Source organism: Neltuma alba, unplaced genomic scaffold (assembly GCF_004799145.2).
Source record: "Neltuma alba isolate B1F8T4 unplaced genomic scaffold, ASM479914v2 tig00010684_pilon, whole genome shotgun sequence".
In the NCBI taxonomy this organism is placed as follows: domain Eukaryota; kingdom Viridiplantae; phylum Streptophyta; class Magnoliopsida; order Fabales; family Fabaceae; genus Neltuma; species Neltuma alba.
The window spans coordinates 715282-737196 of NW_021635524.1; the positions used below are offsets into that span (position 1 = coordinate 715282).

The following is a 21915-nucleotide window of genomic DNA, read 5'->3' on the forward strand; positions in this document are numbered from 1 at the left end:
AAGAATATTTTTTATAGAAAAAATTAATTATTTAATCCTTATACTTTCGTTGACTTCGTGACTTTGTTTTTATAGTTTAACTTATCAGAACTCAGTCCTCATAGTTTACTCCATCTTCTCCATTCATCCCTACCCAAAATACTAAACAGTGAGTCATTGGCCAGGCGCACCACAGCAAAAATGTCACTCCTCACTTATCCCACTCCTCTTCTTCGCTTTCAGCACCAACGCATTTCCATTCATCCATACATCCAAGTCTCACATTCATTTAAATTCGAAACCCATTCTTATTCTCAGGAAATAAACATCCCATGTGGGATATGAATTTGGGTGATGCTTGCTTTGTTTTTTTTCCCCCTTTCCCAGAGAAACAGAGTATTCAATCTTTTGCCATCACGCCCTTATCCCCCACGTCTTTGTGCTGTACCAAACTCAAAGAACAAAGACGATATTGTTAAATAACAATGACATAAAGAAATCTTAAACGTGTAAAAGTAAGGGAGAAATCATTAATCAAAGCAATATATGGTAGACAAGATTCTGAGAATCCAAAGATAATTTCAAATACTTTTGGCTAGTAAATGATAGGATGGTTAAGGCCCCTCATGTACCCATAAAGGCAAGGCCTTTGTTCTTCAAATTTGATGCAGCACAGAGATGTGGGTGGGAGGGATAGAGGACGTTCAACACTCGCACAAGGCATTATATTGCAGGTCGCTGCCATTGGAGCCTTTGTTTATACGAAAAACAGTGCAAGAATCACCCCAATTCATATCTCACGTGGGAGGGATAACGACGTGATAGCAAAAGATTGAATACTCTGTTTCTCTCAAAAAAAAAAAAAGAGCAAGCATCAACCAAATCCATATCCTACGTGGGATGTTTATTTCTTGAGAATAAGAATGGGTTTCCAAGTTAAATGAATATGAGACTTGGATGTATTGATGAATAGAAATGTGTTGCTGCTAAAAGCGAAGAGGAGGGATAATTGAGGAGTGACATTTTTGCTGTGGTACGCCTGGTCACTGACTCACTGTTCAGTATTCTAGTTAGGGATGAACGGGGAAGACGGAGTAAGGAGCGAATCGTGATGACTTAAACTATAAGAAGTGAGTCGCGAATTCTTAAAAAGTATAAGGATTAAATAATTAATTTTTCCTTTTTCATATGATGTCTTTCCTTCTTCCTATGTGCAAGAATGAAGAAATTGGAGCAGCAAAACGCAAACATGCATACATACATATAACATATTAAACTTTACCTATTAAATTGGTAGAACAATTGGTTTTATGTAGACACTAAAACAATAAAACATTTTTATATGTATATAGTATATAATTGTAAATGTATAAGACATTTTAATTAAAGTATTGATTTAAGCATAAATCCTGTGAAAATGAAATATCATTACCTTATTTTGTTTCTTTCATGATAAAATGATACATTTAATGTTTTGAGAAGTAAATATTATATTTAAACGACAAAATTATATTTGTTAGTGAGAAAAAAATTGCTATAAAAAGCCACACTTTCAGCAGCAACAATTAAAATCGCCACTGAAACTCAGACTTTCAATAAAAGTATGACTTTTTGTGACAACAATTAAAGTTGCCGCTGAAAGTCACTTTCTTTTAGCGGCAATTTTAATTATGGCAGCTGAAAGTTTGACTTTCAGTGATGATTGCAATTGTCACAAGAGAAAGTCATACTTTTAGTAGCGACTTTTATTGTCACTGCCTTTGAAAATCATTTTTTGGTAGTGTGTATAGGAGGAACTATTATAAAGTCTTAAAAAATAGATTTACTCACCCAGAAGTCAAATAGCAACTAAAAGGCATGTAATGATGAGTTGTAGTGTAGGAAATGACAACAGTTCGTTGCTCAGTTGTTATTGGGACATTTTGGGACCTCATCATTATCCTCCCTATATCACCATTCAGCCGAGGATGCTTAATGCTCTGTCTAGGTGGGAGAAGAAAAGTTGAGAGGAAAAAAATAAGAGGAGAGAAAATAAAGATGAAAAAGCACTGGAGAGAGAATATTATCACCCCCTCTCAAACCATAGTTTTCTCTTCAAAGTGCGATAATTTCTTCTCAAAACCTTCTAACCACTACTCCAACTATTTTTCCTGCTGTAATGTTCTCCGTTATGCTTGAAACTATTCTTCAAGCCATTCAACATTACCAGAACATGATCAACTATTACATGACTCATTATGAACACTTGATAGTCACCCTAAAGAAACTCAACACTTTTGTTCACATCCTTCATGTTAAGATGTACAACAAAATACTTAATAATCATGATGTTCAATCTGAATCATCACTGAATCATACACTTGAGGACTCCCCTGCCTAAACTACTTTGCCAATATTGCCCGTGATGGTTCTGGTGGTAGCTCCAATCCGGTGCCAACGACCATGGGGAGAGGGATTTGTCAAATTAAATCTAGGCATTAATTTTCCATGAGCAATCCCTTTGCCTCAGTAATTTTGTTTAAGTAGAATTAGCAAAGCCGATCTGTTATACAGATTCTGAAAGATAATTGAAGGGGATTTTTGTTGCAGACTTGGTGCTGTATCGCCTGAGTTAATTAATTAAACTATAAATTTGAAAACGTAATAATTAATGGAATCGCCCTAGTTAATGAATTAGATGTAGAGCATCCAAGTCAACGGTAATATGTGTTTAATAAAGGAGCTAAAGTGACTTGTGCGCATTTGTTTATAATGTTTGACTTTTGACGAAAACACGATGGCGGCAAAAAAAGACTTTTGACCAAAACACATGAATATCATTCGTCGTGGTTGCCGGGTATTGTATTTATTCTATTTAATAATCCAGTAGAATAAGGTTGCTTGTCTTCCTCACCAAACATTAGTTCTTTTTTTTTTTCCCCCCCTGTGTAATCAGACATTAGTTTATCCGATTAGTTAAAATCCAATTAATGTTTCAGGATCATTAGTCAAATCAATACGACTCAATAGCCAATCCTTTGTAAGCACAATCAAATTCTAAAGCCTGAATATCAATACAGTTATCCTCAATTACCTTTGAGAAGTCACTGAACAACATGCCCGCCCACAACATCCCGAGATTTGTTCTCTCCGGCAACGACCGTATGCCGGTGATCGGCCTAGGTTCCGGCGCATTCGAAATTCCCGGCGGTGTCGTGAAGACGGCAATCATAGAGGCTATCAAAGTAGGTTACAGACACTTTGATACTGCTTCACTTTATGGGACAGAACAGCCAATAGGTGAAGCCATAGAAGAAGCTCTCAAACTTGGCCTTCTTGGGTCAAGAGACGAACTCTTCATCACTTCCAAGCTGTGGCTCACTGATGCTCATCCTGATCGTGTTCTTCCTGCTCTTCAAAAATCTCTTGGGTGAGCTCAAACTGTTGGCTTTTTAATTAGGTTCTCAAAAGTTTTTAGGTTAACATCATCATTAGTCCTTGCAGTTAGATCTAATTTTTGTTTTGGTCTCTATAGTTTTAAATAGTTGACTTTGGTCCCTATAATTTCATAAGGATTTGGTTTGAGTTTAAATATAGAGATCAGCAAAACGAAAGACTGTTAAAAATATAGGGACCAATCTTTAAACTTGGGCAAAATCTTTATGAAACTATAGGGACCAAAACCAATGATTTCAAGCTACATTGACCAAAACCAAAATTCAATACACCATAAGGATTAACAATGGTACTAACCCAGAGATTTTTACTTGCAATTATCCACAAACAATGTGAAGTGTGTGTCTGTATATGCAGGTTGCTAATGCTGGAATATCTAGACCTTTACTTGATCCACATGCCCGTCAGTGCAAAGCCTGAGAGCAACAGTTTGTTCCCATCTAAAGAGAACATAGCAGAATTAGACATAAAGGGAGTGTGGGGAGCAATGGAAGAGTGCAAAAAACTTGGTCTCACAAAATCAAGTGGAGTTAGTAACTTCCCTGTGAGGACACTTGAGAGTTTATTGTCAGTGGCTACAATTCCTCCTTGTCTCAATCAAGTAAGATCTTCAATCTTTAATTTGGAAAATTGGGATTAAGATGGGGACATTTGCAATCTTGTTGAGAAATTTTACTCTTTAGCTAGATTTTCTTGACAAAAAAAAAATCAATTGATATTTGGATTGAAATATTATGAGATTGGTGTACCCAAAAATTCGAACTTTTAAAATTTGTCTCGTACAGTTGGTTATGTCAAAATTTGCAGATTTTGAAAGTCTATTTGTTATTTATCCTTTGACTGACAAATTTCCATTTGTGTTGACTTCTCCAATATCAACAGTAATCACTGAGCATGTTTTTCTACCTAATGTTAAAATTGCATAGACTTATAGGGCACTGAAATGTATAATACCTTTATAATATTGAGGAATTAATTAAAAAGCCCCCACTAGCTCCGTGAGTGGGCTTGATTTTTGACCTTTAATGAAAAAGCAAGGTAAAATTGGGATTAAGGACCTAATGACATGTTTCGAGAAAGGATCTACTGGGCAAAAATAAATGCAGCTAATAATCTTTCCCAAATATTGGCCATTAATATCCCAGTTTTTCCAAAAGCAAATGTTCAAGAGAAGTTAAAATGTTTTTCTTTGATACAGGTAGAAATGAACCCTACATGTCAACAAAAGGAGCTAAGAGAATATTGCAAAGGCAAGGGTATACCTATAACAGCATATTCTCCTCTGGGGGCTCCAGGTTCAGCATGGGGCAATAATCGGATCCTGGACAATGAAGTACTCATTGGGATTGGTAAATCTCATGGCAAAACAGTTCCGCAGGTTTTAATTCTAATTTCAAGTTCCTTTTAAAATTTTGAAGTGTTCACCCTGTTCATGATGCTAGTTCTGGTTAATTTGGTTAAAAGTCAATATCATTTTTAGTTCATAAAATGTTTATTTTATTTTGATTTTGGTTCCTCAATTTAAAACCAGTATTTTTGGTTTCTAAAATCTTATTTCACGGACCAAAAATGCTACTTCAGGAACCAAAAATCTTTAAGCATCAAATTTTAGGAACTAAAAATAGCATTAACCTTTTAATTAATATATATCTTAATTCTTAGTGATGAAGTGATTCATAATATTATTTCAATTAATTAAGTGCAACTATTTTGGCGTAATATAGGTTGCCCTGAGATGGTTGTATGAGCAAGGAGTTGGTTTTATTGCCAAGAGTTTCACCAAAGAGAGAATGAAACAGAACTTAGACATATTTGATTGGTCACTTACACAAAATGACTTGGAGAAGATCAATCAAATCAAACAGATGAGATTTAATCAAGAGAACCCTTTGTTCGAATATATTGCTTGATGCTTACATCATTCTTAAACTCCAAGTCACATCATAAGAGCCATTTCGTTTTAACATTTTGTTTCTGTTTTATGTCTTAATCTTGCCATAAAGTGGTTATAGACCATTGTTGTACGTTGCCCATAAATAGTGTTCGTACCTATATTTATTGTGAGCTTCAAATAAAGATGTGATTTTGTACAGTTGCGAGTGCTGCAACGTTTCGGTACACTTGTTTTGTGATTCTATGAAGGAATAATGATGTGATTTTATTATTCTTACCAATAAAAAAGGTTATTGCTTTTCTAGTCTTTAATGTAATATCTAATTAATTAATTTGTATAAATCAATAATATTAGTTAAATTAGTTAATATGATATTTTTTTTTTTATAAAACACTCTAAGCATCTTCTTTAATTTCTTCCCTCTTATACTTGATTGTTATTGTTGGAAGAATATCAATAGGGTTAATTTGGAAAAAAAATTGATAAACATGTGAAATAGGTCAACTCTCCAATTATGTTCTACATTACGGACTGGATAAATACCTCTTGTCCTTAATATAAGAGTTAATTAGAGCTTGAATTTGGTCCTAAATATGAGGCATCAATTTACTTTGTTTCTTAAATTGATAATGTTTTCTCCAAAATATTCCTATTAATGATGGGAGTTAGCTCCAATATATATGATTAAAAAAAGTAATTTTGGGAAGTTAACACACATTTGTTATAATTAACCAACCTAACTAATTTGTTTAATTTTTCTAAATTAATTATCTAGTTCTTATGCTAAAAACTGAAGGTAATATTATGTTTATAAATTATAAATGTTTGCAAAATATATAATAAGGAGGATTTTAATCCTACGTCTCTATCTTTTATATTACCCCACATTTACCGGCCACATAAACATTTTTACTGTATTTAATTAGTACTCCTCCGATCCTTAATATATGACCTAATTCTTGAGTTGGTTTTGTTTCTAAATATAAGACTTATTTCTCATATTTATCAATTTTCTCTAAATTATTCCTATGAATACTCTCTCAACCATAATCAAGTAGAAAAAAGAGAGGGGGTATTAAGAAAGATGATTATGGTGTTTTAGAAAAAATGTGTCACTTTTCTTATAATTAACTAACTTACCTAACTTTTTTAATCTAATCAAATTAGTTAAACGGATCTTATATTAAAGACCGGGAGAGTCTTTCTTTTGTCATACATACAACGCAAGTTGCGCGAATTACATAAGTTATTGGTTTGTTCATGTATCGAAACTATGTTTTATTTGTACATGTTCTTTTATAGTTTCGATTTCAAGAAATCAGTCAGCATTCCACAACATCGTCAGATTTTTTGTTTTTTTTGTTTTTAAAAGAGCCGTATTTGGTTTACATATCAAAATGGGCTACTGGACTAGTAAGAAGGGAAAATTACTCATACGTTCTTGTAAAAAAATTAAGTAAAGAGGAGTTAAGAAATTCAAAAAAACAATTGGCAATTTTAGTGGTGTAGTTAAATTTTACCATGATTTTTTTTCTGGGTGCAATTTTACTCATATGCTATATTTAATTTACAGTTCTATCCAATCTGGCTCTAGAAACCATGCTTAATTCACAAAAAAGTACTCTGATTTTTTAATAATGCAATTTTGAGTAGTGGAATTATACTAAAAAAATTATGGCTAAAATTGTACCACTAAAAAGATTAAAGTACTAGATATACCTTAAAAATAAGATCAAGGGTAAAATTAGACCTAATCCTATAAAAAAATCTCACATGGTGGCCGAAAGCAAGATCCACTTCTAGAACTCCATTAAAAACAAAAAAAGAAAAAAGAAAAAATCGCAAAAAAGACCACCAAAATAGAAAAATTACACACAATGACCCATTCACAAAAATTATTATTAAAACCCATATTATTGTTGTCAAAACTCATACTAATATTGTCATGGGTCCCTATTTATAATTTTTCTATTTAAATTTTTTTGTTTTTTTGCAATTTTGCCAACAGAAAATGACATTCAGTCCCTGGGGGAAGGGAACATCTCCATTTCTTTTGTGGTACACTTCTGTCAACTTTTCTATTCTCACCTTTATATCAACTTTGAATAGTTGAGATGTAATATCATATAAAAAAATTCAATTTCTATATCAACGGACAAATCATGTATATAGATAAATTTAAATTAATAAAATTTTATCTAAATAGTTCATCACCTCTTTGTATTTTTATTAAAATATTTTTTCAAATATATTTTTAACTTTTTACAATATGTTAAATCTTAACTATAATGGTGTACATGAAGAAGCAGGGGCAAGCGGATGATCAGAGAAGTGGAAAGGTTTGGTGTCAAATGAAACTCAAATTTGGCTCGGCAATGTTAGATCTCAATACTATATGCTACCTCTAATCCTAGTTATAAGATCTCGTTTATAATCTATATATGAGGTCTTACAATTAGGACTGAAGATAATACATATATATATTTGGTCTCTATATCAAGGACATGGGAGGCCTAAAGCGAGATCCACTTTTAGCACTGCATAACCAGGGGGCGGGGAAGGAAAAACAGAAATTGACGTTTGTAGGGTCCTAGTAAACTTAAACTTGACTTGGTAATATTTGATATCAAGATACTACATAAAAAAATATTTAGCTTATCAAGGCATGGGGGCCGGGAGTTAAACCAGCATTAACGATAGAAATTTGTCTTTTTGTAATACTTTTTTCCTTTTCTAATCAGAAAAATAAACAAAAGGATACAGTTTCCCTCAGGTACAAATTAAGATACTGCTAATTAATATGATATCTCTTCATTGGTTTATTTAGGAAAAAAGATGTTCTGACCAAGCTCACGAATAAGACTCAAGCCGTCACTACTGGTCAATAATACCATTATTAAAATGAATCAACCAGTAGAATAACGTTGCTTGCCTTGCCCACCAAGTTCTATGAGCATTGTTCACATTCTATATAAGCGCATTCCTTAATGACAATATTTCTCAAGCTTGATCAATCAAAACTCCCAGTTCAAGTCAAAGTACAACATGTCCAACAACAACATCCCAACATTGGTTCTCTCCGACAACCACCATATGCCGGCGATTGGCATGGGCACCTTCTTGTTTCAAAGTCCCGGCGAGATCACCAAGACGGCGGTCATAGAGGCTATCAAAGTAGGTTATAGACACTTTGACACTGCTTCACTTTATGGGACAGAACAGCCACTAGGGGAAGCCATAGAAGAAGCTCTCAAACTTGGCCTTATTGGGTCAAGAGATGAACTCTTCATCACTTCCAAGCTGTGGTTCACTGATGCCCAACCTGATCGTGTTGTTTCTGCTCTTCAAAAATCTCTTGGGTGAGCTCAAACTGTTTGCTGTTTTAATAGGCTCTTAAATGTTTTTTGATTAATATTATTATTCGTCCTTACAGTTTAATCCAATTTAGGTCTTCGCCCCCTGTAGTTTCAAATAGTTTGTTTTGCTTCCTCTAATTTGAAAAGGACTCCGTCTAAGTTTAAGTATAAGAATAAAAAACTAAACTCGTTAGTATGGGCACCAGCAGTTAAACTCAAGCCAAATTTTTATGAAACTATAGGATTAAAACCAAAATTTGATTAAAGTATAAGAACTAACAATGGTATTAACTGAATGTTTTTTACTTAAACATGTGGGATGTGTGTATATGCAGGTTACTGAAACTGGAATATCTGGATCTGTACTTGATCCACATGCCCATCAGTTCAAAGCCTGAAAGTAACAGTTATTTCCCAACTGAAGATAACATAGCAGAATTAGATATAAAGGGCGTGTGGGAAGCAATGGAAGAGTGTAAAAGACTTGGTCTCACAAAATCAATTGGAGTCAGTAACTTCCCTGTGAGGACACTTCAGAGTTTATTGTCAGTGGCGTCAATTCCTCCTTGCCTCAATCAAGTAAGAATTTCAATCTTTAGAACTTGATGGGTACAAGTTTTCCGGTAATCTTTCATGATATCGTTTGTGGTGACTCTTAAAATGGCACATGGTTTGACTTTTGACTTTAACAAGTCAAAAGAAAATGTTGAAGAGAAGTTAAAATATCTTTCTTACTTCTTAGGGGCACTAAAATGTAAAATACCTTTATAATATTCAGGAAAAATTAAACCCCCCACTAGCTCCACCACAGGTTTGACTTTTGACCTTCAAATTGCAGGCAATCTTTCATGTTTTGCTTATATTTTCTTCTGTGTTTTTCCGCATCTTTTCTGTCATCTTTTGAAGTCCAAGTCCTTTGTCCAAATATATTTGTCAATGAGCCCATAATCCCAATTTTGAATATAATTTTCCCAAAAGGAAATGTTTATAGAGAAGTTTAATTAATATATATTTTTTATTTTTTATCATACAGGTGGAAATGAATCCTACATGTCAACAAAAGGAGCTAAGAGAATACTGCAAAGAAAAGGATATACTTATAGCTGCATTTTCTCCTCTTGGGGCTGTAGGTACAAGACGGGGTGACAATCGCATTCTGGGCAATGAAATACTCGTTGAAATCGCTAAATCTCATGGCAAAACAGTTGCTCAGGTTTTAATTTTAATTTCAAGTTCCCTTTTAAATTTTGCTTGAGGCTTTTACTTTCTTCATGATGCTGATCTTATTATTAGTAATGAACTGTTTAATTATACTATTTCCATTAAATGCAATTCTTTTGGTGTGATATAATATAGGTTGCTCTGAGATGGCTGCATGAGCAAGGAGTGGGTTTTATTGCAAAGAGTTACAACAAAGAGAGAATGAAACAGAACTTAGAGATATTTGATTGGTCACTTACACAAAATGATTTGGAGAAGATCAGTCAAATCAAACAAATAAGATTACATCAGGACCACCCTTTGTTCGAATACATTGCTTGATGCTTAATTACTTCGTTCATCAACTCCAAATCACATCATAAGAATAGCAATTTTTTTTACCATCTTTTTTTTTTTTTAAAGTGTCTTTCTCTTCCCACATAGTGGTTCTTTGCCTTGTCCATTGATGAACCATGGTTATACGTCGTTTATATAGTGTTTGTGCTTATCTATGTGAAGCTTGAAATAAAGATGTGACTTTATTTTTCCCACCAAAAAAAAAAAGTCATCATATTGATAAGTATGCGTGCACATGTATGTGTGTAACTCGATCTACTAAAAATGCCATTCTAAAAGTAATCCACCACAAAAAAATTGGGGATTGGTGATGGATTAGTGATGGAAAATTTTTGTCACTAATTTTCATTGCTAATTAGTGACAGAATTTTGAATTTCGTTAGTGACGGTGGAATTAGTGACAAAAAATTTTTGTTGCTAACTAAATTCTGTCATTAATCCATCACTAATCCGTAGCTAATTTTGATTAGTGAGGGAAATTTTGTCATTAAATTCCGTCACTAATTTGATGTTTTTTTTGTAGTACTCTAAAGCTAATATGGGATGTCAAAGTTACTTTAAAGGATCCAAAATTAATATGATCAAATTTTCACAATTCACATTCAACAAATCTTCATTTTTATTTAAACCTATTACACACATTGGCGCACACACTTGTAATTCACTATGTTGCTCCTTCTCTCTCTTGAAAATCAGACTTTTAAGTCATCATCATTGAAACATCCTTCCTTAAACCCTCTTAAGTATGCATTCGGAAGCATTACGGTTCAAGTAGATCACAAAACAAACCCATGGATTGAAAATTTGTATTTGAGTACTCGGGTTACTGTTTACTGTTTAGCTTCCAGATTTTCAGTCCAACTTTGAAAAATAATAACTAATTATAAAAAACCATATTAAGGTAGTTCAAAATTCTATTTGAAGCTCTTTGGATTCTCTACAAGAGAAAAATATAAAAATGGACCCAACCCTTTCCAATTCATACAGTTTATTTGTTGAAGTTTACTGTTTATTTGGTTAAAACTATACTTTCTAGTTTCTCTGCCCTAATTTTGATCAAGCATAACTTTTAGCACACACATCTATTTTAAGTAATCTACCACTTGTTTTAAATCTAAAGATGTGTGCTTTAATCATAATAAGTTTCATTGGCAGAATTGATCATTTACTTTCTTTCCACTCTAGCTACCACCATTTTGTGGCTCCTTTAGGGATGATTTATTCTCCTAACTTGTATTAACAATTCATAATTAATTTTTTCCACGCATAATCTCATTCCATTAATCCATAAACTATTCTCATACATTATCATAGTCAATTATACATACCATCATCATTATTTATCATCACATAACATTAGTGGCATGTTTATGTCATATATTAACATACAAATTATACAATGTAATGTAATACATTTCTTAAATTCTTTTCCTCTCTTCCTTGCTTCACTTCTTGATTTCTTCTCCCATGCTCTTTACACCTATTATGGTTGGTTAAGAGAGGGTGAGATTTGGGAGAATCTCAGTAGCAAACATTACCATCAATGCATGTAAGATGGATATAAGTGTATGACATGCTTACTTAACCTAGCTCATGCTTACTTATAACATATTCTCATGCTCAAAGTTTCACATAACATGCATGGCCATGAAAACATCAAAGAAACAGAGCATCTTACTAGCACTTACATCTCATATCATTTCAAACAACATAATACACATCAACACACAAGCATGCATATTAAGCACACAATACTAGTACAAAATAACACAGTTGACTTTTGTTAAAAATAGCTTTTCGCTACTGTATATACACTGTAGTGGAAACAATAGTAGCGAAAGGTATCAGCTACGGCTTCTGTTATGAAAGAACAGAAGCCGTATGTTTTAGCACTTATGATGACTGTTCTAAAAGCAACTGAAGCCATAGGTACCCACTTATGGCTTCTGTTATATTTATAACAGAAGCTGTAGGTGGCCTTTTTTTTCAAAAAAAAAAAAATATTAACCTCCCACTCAAGAAGCTGCTATTATATACAACCAGCTTTATGTAATATTAAATACAAACAAGTGCATAGCATATACGTACAGTTAAACCAAATAAACCAAATAAATAGTTAACAAAACACCATATACTGAAGAGAATAGTCATTTGGCTACAATCTTTTCTTCACTTCATGGGGGAAGAGCACTGCTTCAACCTAGAGATCCTTTAACCCTTAGAAGCATAATCCACGAGGCACACCAATCAACTTCCCTTGCAATATCGCATTGGAATATTTGCATACCACATTTTTGTTCTTTTTTGACTTGAAGAATATTAGATATTCATTTATCAAAAGATAATTAAGTACCTGACAAAGTGCATCAGAGAAACTACAAAATGTCACAAAATCATCACAGTTGTCACCTTTCAGAAAGGCAAATGCATCATCTTTTAACAATGAAGCTTTTCTTAATTGTTACTAAAAAGGGAGGAAAAACACCAAGTATTAGATATAAAGTTGACATGGTATCAATAGTATCGACAACGATAAATTGTTTGATCCTTCAGGTATTTGTAGAGCTCTCAACTAGAAAGCAAATTCTAGTAAATTTCCTCTAACAAAACAAGTAAAGCCTAAAACCAACCTTTATTTAATGCTTACCATATGGACATTGGCAGATTCCCCTGTATTGATTCTTCCTCCTCCTTTTCAAAGACTTCTCAGCTTGCCCAGCAGATTTCTCAAGTTTTACAATAGTAGATCCTTCAACATCATAGAAAAGGAAAATAATAAACCATTAGAATAATGAGAATAGGCTTCCGGTTTTTCTTCCAGAGATCATTAATTAATGATAAGATTTGAAGCTAACTATTAGAATAATGAGAATAAGCTCTCGTTTTTATTCCAAAGATCATTAATTAATGATAAGATTAGAAGCTAGCTTGAATACTGTTATGTGATACTTCAAGAACTAGCAATATTCAATGTAATATCGAATCAAGAGTTGCTGTCGACTGGTACAAAGTAGTATGGTAATTCTTAGGTTGCAATGATTGACTATCCCAGTATATCAGATAGATAATATGCATATTAACTCTTGAAAGGAATCAAATAGATTTATCATAAGAAGCCAAGTATTAATTTAACCTAACCGATAACAAAATCAAATATGAAAGGGAAAATCTAACTTAAGCAACATATTTACATAATCAAACAGAAATTACCAGCCTACAATGATTTCCAGGAGATCACATAAGCAAAAGAGAATATTTACAATCGGATCTACAAGTGAAGGAAGGAAATTTAATAAGAAGAAACAGTTAATAAAATACATGCTTTAAGTCAAGGAAAGAAACCTAATAAGAAGAAACATAATGTGTCACAGCCACCAAGGTTGCTCCTCAATGCTCAACTTGATAGGCTTCAAGTCAAGGAAGGAAACTTAATAAGAAGAAATAGTCAATAAAATCACATATCATCATCATCATCATCAATAATTTAATTAAAAAAAATTAATAGCATGTGATTTTGTTGTCATTTCATTCTCTAAAATCTAAATGGTCATTGAGAGGAAGGACAGAGTTACCATGATTCATAGGCACTCATCTTGATCAGTGGCTTTCTTAATTCATTGCAGGTTTATCAATGCACCCACATATACATTAGTCTTCATCACTTTAGTTTGATGCTCTAATATAATTAATCATTAATTCAATTATAATATATTGCTCTTTTCAACTTTAAATATGAAACTTCTAGATTCAAACCTCACCCACACAACTTTCCTTGTCATCCATTCGAACAACAACAATAGTTACATACATATTTTTTCATTGCAGCAACTCCATTTTTGCATCATGTTTCCATTTCCTTAAATAATTTCATTTGAAAAATTGTTATTTGTTAAATTAATTGGTACTAGAGGCAAAAAATATGGCAGTGACTTGCCACACTTCAACACAAGATTTTAACAAAAATAAGAAACAAATTTCAATAGAACAATCTATATTCCTCAACTGATAAACTATTTTAAGTTACAACAAGAATCCAAAATGATTAGCAAAAGCAAAAAACTTACAGGCCCAAAGCTTGAAACCAATTGCTGTTGATAGGGAAGAGAGTAGAACAAAGAAGAAGGGGTGACCCATCAGAGACCCATGGACCAGCTTGAAAATGGAACAATACGAAGGCAAGAGGGAGGAGGGACTGAGGGAAGAGAATTCCAGTGAGACCCAATGGAAACCCACGAATTAGCTCCAAGATAGAATAAGAGGAAGGCGAGACTGACGGAAAAAGATTCCGGTGAGACACAGGAACCAACTAGAAGACAGAACAAGAGGAAGGTGAGAATGAGGGAAGATGATTCCAGAGACAACCAATAGAGACCATCCATGAACTTCGAACAAGAAGAATGGACAACGGAGCACGGTAGCGAGAAGGGGATAGAGCTAGGGCATGCCTGGTGCTAAAATGTTAAATTGTTAATTAAGAGACTTATGGTGAAAAATTCAATACCTATTGCGACAGGCCCAACTTGGGCCTGACACTGTAGCTATGGCTATGCTACGGTAGCTGGTCCATTATGGACCAGATGCTGTAAGTTGATCTTTTTTAATTTTAAAAAAAATCAAGCTTTTAATTAATAAGTTATAAAAGCAAATTTCTCATAAAAATTTTCCCTTTGTGGAAAAAAAAAATTAAAAGACCAATCAAAACCAAATTTTTTAAATTAAAAAAAATTTAAAGTTTTTAACGGCATGAATTAAATAAAAATATAAGTAAAGTAATATTGTGTCGTTTATTCCATAATGCTATTATATTATATCAAAAACAAAATAAAATTATTTTGAATACTTATGGCTTTTGTTTAAAATTGAACAGAAGCCATAAGTACCCTTATGGCGTTAGGTCGAAGCAGACCAGAAGCGAAAAGTATTTACATAACATACAACTTTTGTTTCTTATACACAAAAAATAGTAGTTATATTGGTATTTTGTACTAGTGCAAGAAGGGTAAGTTCAGTATCATTTATCCTTAAGCTTTCTTTTTACTCTATTTACTTCCCAACCATCAAGATTGCTTGAACAACTTTGTCATTTCTCTTTTTTTGTGTCTCATGGTCCTAAATTCACAATACACATTACTATCCAATCTATTAAGACCATGAAAAACCATTAACCATCTTAACTCTTAAACTTGTTCCTCTTTAGCCTTAAATTTCACTTTCTTTTTCATAGCCTTTAAAATCATTCTCTTTGATATTTCCTACTCAATTTTTTATGAGGAATCCAAATATGGGATTCGATTTATCAAAATCTAACTCATTTCATTTGAATTCCAGTTGGCCAAACAATATGCACATAGGGTCCAAGATTTCCATTTTCAATTCTAACGTTTCCAAACTTGTTTTCTCACATTTACCCCACACAATTTTTTATTTTAAACACATTGGAATAATCAAAATCCAATGTTAGCCCCAAGAACCAGCTCCGGCTGAAATCTTACTTAAGTTACATAATCATGAAATTTAACCAATTTCAACATGAAACTACTTGATTCGTGTTTCTTTCAAGCTTTTAAACATTATTCTAACATCAATTTCATCTTCCCTTACACCTAGGAATTTCATGCAACATACCCCCCAAGGTTTCAAGCTCCCAAAAGCCATTGAACCCTATAACCAAGCTCAACAATAACAAGGATAGTGAAAACTACATCAAAAACCATGAACATACCTTGTTTTAGAGCTTGATCTTGCATGGGATCACTTGGTCTTTCTCTTTTCTTTCCTCTTTCTCTCTCTAGAATTCATTTTACAAGAGTTTCCTTATAGTTTTCATAGGCTTAGGATAAAAATGAGGGGAGGGGAGGGGCATTTATAGAATTTATGAACAAATTCTAGCCATTGATTTTGAAATTGCAAGATTAAATCTTGGCCATTCATTTTCCCTCTCTGTCTTGTTGTGACATGTGTCTTCATAACATCATGCTTACCTCATCTTGCTTACTTCATGCTTACATCATCAAGCCATGTGTTTTTAATCTAATCGTACACGTGTCTCTTGCATGTCCCCTCATTATTATGACATTAAAATAGGGAGGAAATTAATGCAAAATTCGTGCAAAATATAGCCCCTAAGCATTCCTCCACCTATCTTACTATTTTGTATTGTATCGGGTACTTTTTCAGCCCTAACTTACCCGGAACTACTGAGACATGTTTTGGCACCATTTTGTCTCTCAAATAAGTCCACATGGCATTATATAACATGTCTAAAGGGGAAGTAATGCTCTTCCCTTGTTCTTCCATTAAAATAATTAATAATATTTACTTAGAAGAAAACTTGACCGAATTCTTTCTACCAGTCCACGACTCTGAGAATTTGTCTCTAGGTACCAATAAAATATTCATCACGGGAACTTTTCTAATTTTTTTTGAGTCAAAAGTCAACCTCTAGATAGTTTATTTTGACTTTTCCCGGATAGTATATAAATATGTTTTAAATTCTATTAAAGCCAACCTCTTCGCTTTCTGGGGACAAAATTATTTTAGAACTTGTGATAATTTCTCCAGTATTTTCTCCCATTTTTGTCCAAATATCTGAGGCCTCCCTGTATTTTAAATAATTCAATTTTTGGTAATATTCAAAATTAGCCAAAATCTTGGAATTCCACAAATTCCTTCCAGGGGTATTGTCATCATTTTTAGCCTCATACCACCCTCTAGACCTCATTCTTTTTTTAAAAATTTTTTTCTAAAGTATTTAGGCCTACTTTCCATTATCACTGTCCTTTTCAGCCTAAAACTTTGCAAAATTATGATTTTACTTTTGGTTTGGCTTAACCCCATAATTCACATCATTAAGGCCTCTAGCATAACCTTTGGCCTACATTCATCTCTATTTCTTATTATTGGGCCTCAAGACTTAATTGGAGTCTCTATCTTTCTCTTTTTTCAGTCTCAGAAAAGTTTTTCTTTTTGATTTAATCCCTAATAATCCCTATGTCCTTCTAGGGAACCTCTAAAACTTCTACCAAAAAAGATCTGTAGCCTACCTATTTCAGGCTAATTCTAATACTTCTAGGTCCAAAAGTCAGGATGTTACAATCATCATCTTACGAACACACAGCAACTAGAGGAAAAACTTATATGGATCAGAAGTTCTAAACTTTGTTTGCACGCGAGAGAAAATATCTCCTTCTTCCTCTTCGGCTCCTTACTTCCTCACACCGCTGCTGAATATAAATGGGGAGAAGGATGTGGGTGATGCTTTTAATGAGGGTAAGAAGGATTATTTTATTTCCTTAAGTGCCTCATGGGTGTTTATTAGTGTACAAGAGGAAGGAAAGAAGGAGATAAAGTGAGAGAGGCGAAGGGAAGAAAGAGAAAATGATTTACTCATTGCATTGATTATTTTAAGAGCTTACATATGTATACTGTACACTATCTATTTATAAGTTTACATAGGGAAATGTACCGGACTAAACCAAAATACAACTAACTATAGCTAGTTATAGCTAACACTATGAACAACTTGCACGGGGTTTACATGACATGGGTGTGTATCTCTAATATCCTCTCCTAAACTTAATGTGGGGAGACAGAAAAGTATTGAACACTAAGTTTTACACGACAATAAGCTAAGGCAGAACCAGAGAGAGGCTTTGTAAGAATAATGAAGCACATAGAGCTCTTTGCAAGGGACCTTTTCTCGAACAAAGAATAAGTCCAGCTCTATGTGCTCCATTTGACGATGCAAATCAAGATTGTAAGCAAGGTGAACTGTGCTAAGATCATCACAAAAAATCTAGGGTGATTCACGAGGAGAAGCGATGATTAGTTCTGTAAGTAATGATTGAATCCAAGGGACTTCTGAAACTACTGAAGCAAGATTTTGAAATTCAACTTCTGTGGAACACCTTGCAATAGTATGGTGCTTCTTTGCAATCTAGGAAATAATACTTCAACCAAAGTAAACACAGTTGCCAGAGAGATAGAGCATCCATCATTAAGATCTGTAGCCTAATCTGCATCTGAAAAGGCTACAAGACGCAAGTGTTGAGGCCTATGAAGAATAAGACCAGATGATAAAGTTCCTTTAAGATACTTAAGTATTGACAGCTATCCATCGTGACTCAGAGGACTGCCGTGTAATATCCTAAATTTTATTTTACGATTTATGAAAAAAAAGAAAAAAACTATAAAATAATAATATTTTATTATTATAATAAAATAATAATACTTTAATATATTAAAAAACAAAAGAAAGAATCACCTTTTCCACTCAATTCAGTGGAAAAGGAAGGAGCATTAAAGAAGAAGAAATTTGGGGAGGAGGCTTCAATGCAAGAAGAAAATTGAGAGAGAGGTGGTTGGAAAATGAAAAATAAAAGAGGGAATAGGAGACAGAAGATGAGGGCGCAAGAGAGAAAGAGTGCAGGAGAGAGAGCAACGAGTATATCAACGGTTTTTTTGAAGGAAGGGCAAGTTTGAGAGATAATTTAGGTACACAAAATTACTTCTTTTTATCAAACTATTTTCATAAATATTTCTTATATATTTTAAGCTTCCTAATGGCAGTATTATTATAGTGATTAGAGAAACTTTTGAGACTTATATATGGGATAAGTTTTGAATTTTAATAATAGATAACCATAAAAATTTAGAGGTAAATGAATTGTTAATTTTAATCAGTTTAGATTTGCCTATTTGTTAGTTTTTAGTATTTAAATTAATTTTTAGTTAAAAAATGTTATTTATGAGATATATCATATTTTAATTAGATTATTTATTTATAAATATTTGAGGTACTATTAAATTTTTTATGGTTGGGTTTTGAGATTTAAACTTGAAATAGGATTTTTAGAATTTAAAATATAATAACTTCATATTTGAGAATTTTGGAGAATTCTTTTTATTAGATTATAAAATTTAGAGGATGTAAATAAATAATTTGGCTTGTTAGAAAATTTATAAGTTAGTTCTAAAATACTTAATTTTGGGTTATGAGAGTTGTGGAAATTTATAAGAAAAATTAAGTTAAATTAAATTAGAAATTTAACTAATATATGTAAGCTTAATTAATATGTGGTTATATTAATTGTGCAGATTAACCATTGGATTATTGGTTTGAGCATGGGGTTGGCTTTGTGATAATTCTTTTTATAGCCTTGGTGAAAGGCAACCACTTTCCACTTGTTATATATGATTGTATGATATTTGTGAGTGATTTCGAATTACATGAGATTCTTGAAATGCCATTGGGCTATGATTTGAGCAATAAAATGTATTATTATTGAAATTGCCTTGAGATACTTCATATTATTGAAAGATAGTTATGAAATTATGAATTTATAAACTTCTTATGTGAGACATGAATTTATTGAGAAATGGTTTTGAGAATTGATGTTGATTATTGTAATTTAGAAATCTTGATTTTGGTAAATGTGAAAGTTATTATATTATATGTGAATGATTATTTTATAAATCTCATGAGTATAAATACGAGAGGGGATGGTGAATGTTAATTGGTGGGAGACATATTACAGGGAGAATAAGGAGGCGAATTTTGTACATCTTATAGAGATAATAAGGTAGGAGGACGCCAGATGTACACCCTTTGGCCCTTTCATGTGTTGTAGGGCATATAACACCTCGCTAGTGGACTAGAGGGGGAACCCATGGTCCAGGCTTGTACTTTGTGAATTTTGGCCTGTTCATATCACTTGATCGGTGAGCTTATTATGTTGAGCTACTAGTCATATGGGTCAATACTAGCCTATGGGTTCAGTCAGAAGATATAAGGTGTGAGGAAATAAGGTGGACTTGAGAGTGAGATATTATATTTTCATATATATATATATATATAATCATGTGACAATTGTGAATGTTATGATTTTTGTAACTGTTCCACTTGACACCTCTCAAGCACTTACTTGTATGCCTGATGAGTAGGATTGTTGATTACTAAGGTTTTTGTCTCACCCCGTGGTTTAACATTTTCTAGTAATAGCTCTAGAACTAGTCCGTTAGGGAAGGTGGCGGAGGCTTAGCTATAAAGTTTATCTTGCATAGCCTCTTTTTTGTCATGTGATGAGTATCATATATTGCCACATATAGCTCTTTTTGCATATTCTTATTTATCTAAGACTGTTGGTCTTAGTTACTTTTGTTGTTGGGTTGCTTGTGTTTGTAAGTTGTGGATCCACAATAACTTTTGAAAGTAGTTGATTACTGTTGGTTTGGAAGAATTTTATTCAGAAAATATCATGTTATGGGCTTGGAGTTGAATGTGATGCTCTGGACTTCGTAAAGCCCAAGACCTAACTATTGTGAAATTCAATTAACTGTGATTAACATTTCTGACAAATCAAATTTCTTTTTATAACCATGGTAGCCTTTTCAAAAATTATACTAAGATTCTTTTCTACTATGGTTAGTATTATTAAGTTGAGTTTGAAAAGGTTAGTAATGTTACATCTCGAGAAATTTTATCTGGACATAAAGAATTAAAAATTAGGATGAGGACCAATGTAGAAACTAGACGAGGAGACAAAACAACTTTTGAGGTGAAACCCCGATAAGGTCTTGACTGACATTTTTGTAATTATCAGTTTATGAAGGGAAAAATGGGAACAATTAAGAAAATTTCTAGAAAATTTCCAAGAAGATGGGAAAAGTATAAGATAGAGATTTTTGAAACTCGGTTGAGGCCTGAAAAGTGAAATTATGGTGAAAATAAATTATTATGGAATTTTCCGTAAACGGAGGTTTTTCGGGAAAATATTGAAGAATAGGAGGAAAATAATTATTTTAATTGATTAGAGACCTCAATAAATTTGGAAAAAAGATGGATAGATCATCTAAATATTTATTTAAATTTATAAAATTAGTTTTAGGCCTTGGAAGCTCAGGAATTAATTTAAGAAAATTTATTTTCCTGCAGTGACACTAATAAAGGCCTAATCAGAGAAAATTCAAAATAAATACTTAGAGGTGGAAAAAATTCTGAAAAATTTTAGATCATGTTCTTATATTAAAAGGTGAATTATCATGGAGAGAAATAAATTTTTGGAGGGCTAAAAGAATTATGAAATATTACTAGCGAATAGTAACCAATGAAGTTTCAAATTGTTTTGGGATTTTGATTTGGGATGTAGGTCATCTTTTGGGGCTAGCCCAATCCAATTGTGGGGCCCATACTGAGCCCAATAAGGGCCTAATTTTATTGCTTTCTGTCTACTCCACAGAATTAATTAAAATAAATGCAAAATTAAGGGATAAATGCTTAGAAAAGTCTAGAATTTCCACTTGGATTATTCTGATTTATTTTGCTGTAAATGGCTGCCACATACCCCCCATGAGGTGTCCCATTTTTGGCCAACAAGAGAGGGGGAGGGGCTGATTATAATTTTCTATCAATATCCCCTCCTAAAATACAAAAAAATGTTGGGAAAATTAGAAAAAAGAGGGGAGGTGCTGCCATTTTCATTCCAGACCAAGGGAGACTGATTTTGTGGAGGTTTTAAGTAAGGAATCATTTAGTTTATATTACGAAAACATCAAGGTATGTTTAAGCATCCCTATTCTTAAGTTTCAAGCTTGGTTAGTAAGAGTTTTTGGCTTGAAAAATTAAGGAAAATGCTGCCAAAATTTTCGTGGATCATGTGATGTTTAGGGAAGGATAGAAACCTTAAATACCAAGTG

The 21915-nt window shown here is 33.0% G+C and overlaps 2 protein-coding genes and 1 long non-coding RNA gene across 5 annotated transcripts; 2 read left to right on the plus strand and 1 right to left on the minus strand.

Moving 5' to 3' along the window:
• The first annotated feature begins 2960 nt into the window (after positions 1-2960).
• On the plus strand, positions 2961-5606 carry LOC114758288 (non-functional NADPH-dependent codeinone reductase 2-like). The gene is made up of 4 exons (XM_028947320.1): positions 2961-3388; positions 3772-4015; positions 4613-4792; positions 5139-5606. Exons 1-4 carry the CDS (start codon positions 3075-3077, stop codon positions 5322-5324), a joined length of 924 nt encoding a protein of 307 aa, XP_028803153.1. The 5' UTR covers positions 2961-3074; the 3' UTR covers positions 5325-5606.
• A 2722-nt stretch (positions 5607-8328) lies between these two features.
• LOC114758287 (NAD(P)H-dependent 6'-deoxychalcone synthase-like) lies at positions 8329-10444 on the plus strand. The gene is made up of 4 exons (XM_028947319.1): positions 8329-8667; positions 9000-9243; positions 9698-9877; positions 10021-10444. The coding sequence occupies exons 1-4, from the start codon at positions 8354-8356 to the stop codon at positions 10204-10206; spliced, it is 924 nt and encodes a 307-aa protein (XP_028803152.1). The 5' UTR covers positions 8329-8353; the 3' UTR covers positions 10207-10444.
• Positions 10445-11662: 1218 nt separating this feature from the next.
• Positions 11663-14679, minus strand: LOC114758246 (uncharacterized). 3 transcript variants are annotated; one of them, XR_003741761.1, is made up of 4 exons: positions 14286-14678; positions 13564-13648; positions 12869-12970; positions 11663-11701 (listed from the first exon to the last, which is right to left on the minus strand). It is a non-coding gene; the product is annotated as an uncharacterized LOC114758246 (long non-coding RNA). The 3 variants fall into 3 exon arrangements; XR_003741763.1 differs by having other exon boundaries at positions 11667-11701; positions 12852-12970; positions 14286-14679; XR_003741762.1 differs by lacking the exon at positions 11663-11701 and adding an exon at positions 12181-12574.
• Between the last annotated feature and the right edge of the window lie 7236 nt (positions 14680-21915).

What these genes read in the sequence shown, in the direction of transcription:
- LOC114758288 (XM_028947320.1), top strand. Translation starts at nt 3,075, where the DNA reads ATGCCCGCCCACAACATCCCGAGATTTGTTCTCTCCGGCAACGACCGT. An exon ending in TTCCTCCTTGTCTCAATCAA is followed by an intron (nt 4,016 to 4,612) that starts GTAAGATCTTCA and finishes TCTTTGATACAG; the next exon opens with GTAGAAATGAACCCTACATG. An exon ending in ATGGCAAAACAGTTCCGCAG is followed by an intron (nt 4,793 to 5,138) that starts GTTTTAATTCTA and finishes GGCGTAATATAG; the next exon opens with GTTGCCCTGAGATGGTTGTA.
- LOC114758287 (XM_028947319.1), top strand. Translation starts at nt 8,354, where the DNA reads ATGTCCAACAACAACATCCCAACATTGGTTCTCTCCGACAACCACCAT. An exon ending in GCTCTTCAAAAATCTCTTGG is followed by an intron (nt 8,668 to 8,999) that starts GTGAGCTCAAAC and finishes GTGTATATGCAG; the next exon opens with GTTACTGAAACTGGAATATC. An exon ending in TTCCTCCTTGCCTCAATCAA is followed by an intron (nt 9,244 to 9,697) that starts GTAAGAATTTCA and finishes TTTATCATACAG; the next exon opens with GTGGAAATGAATCCTACATG.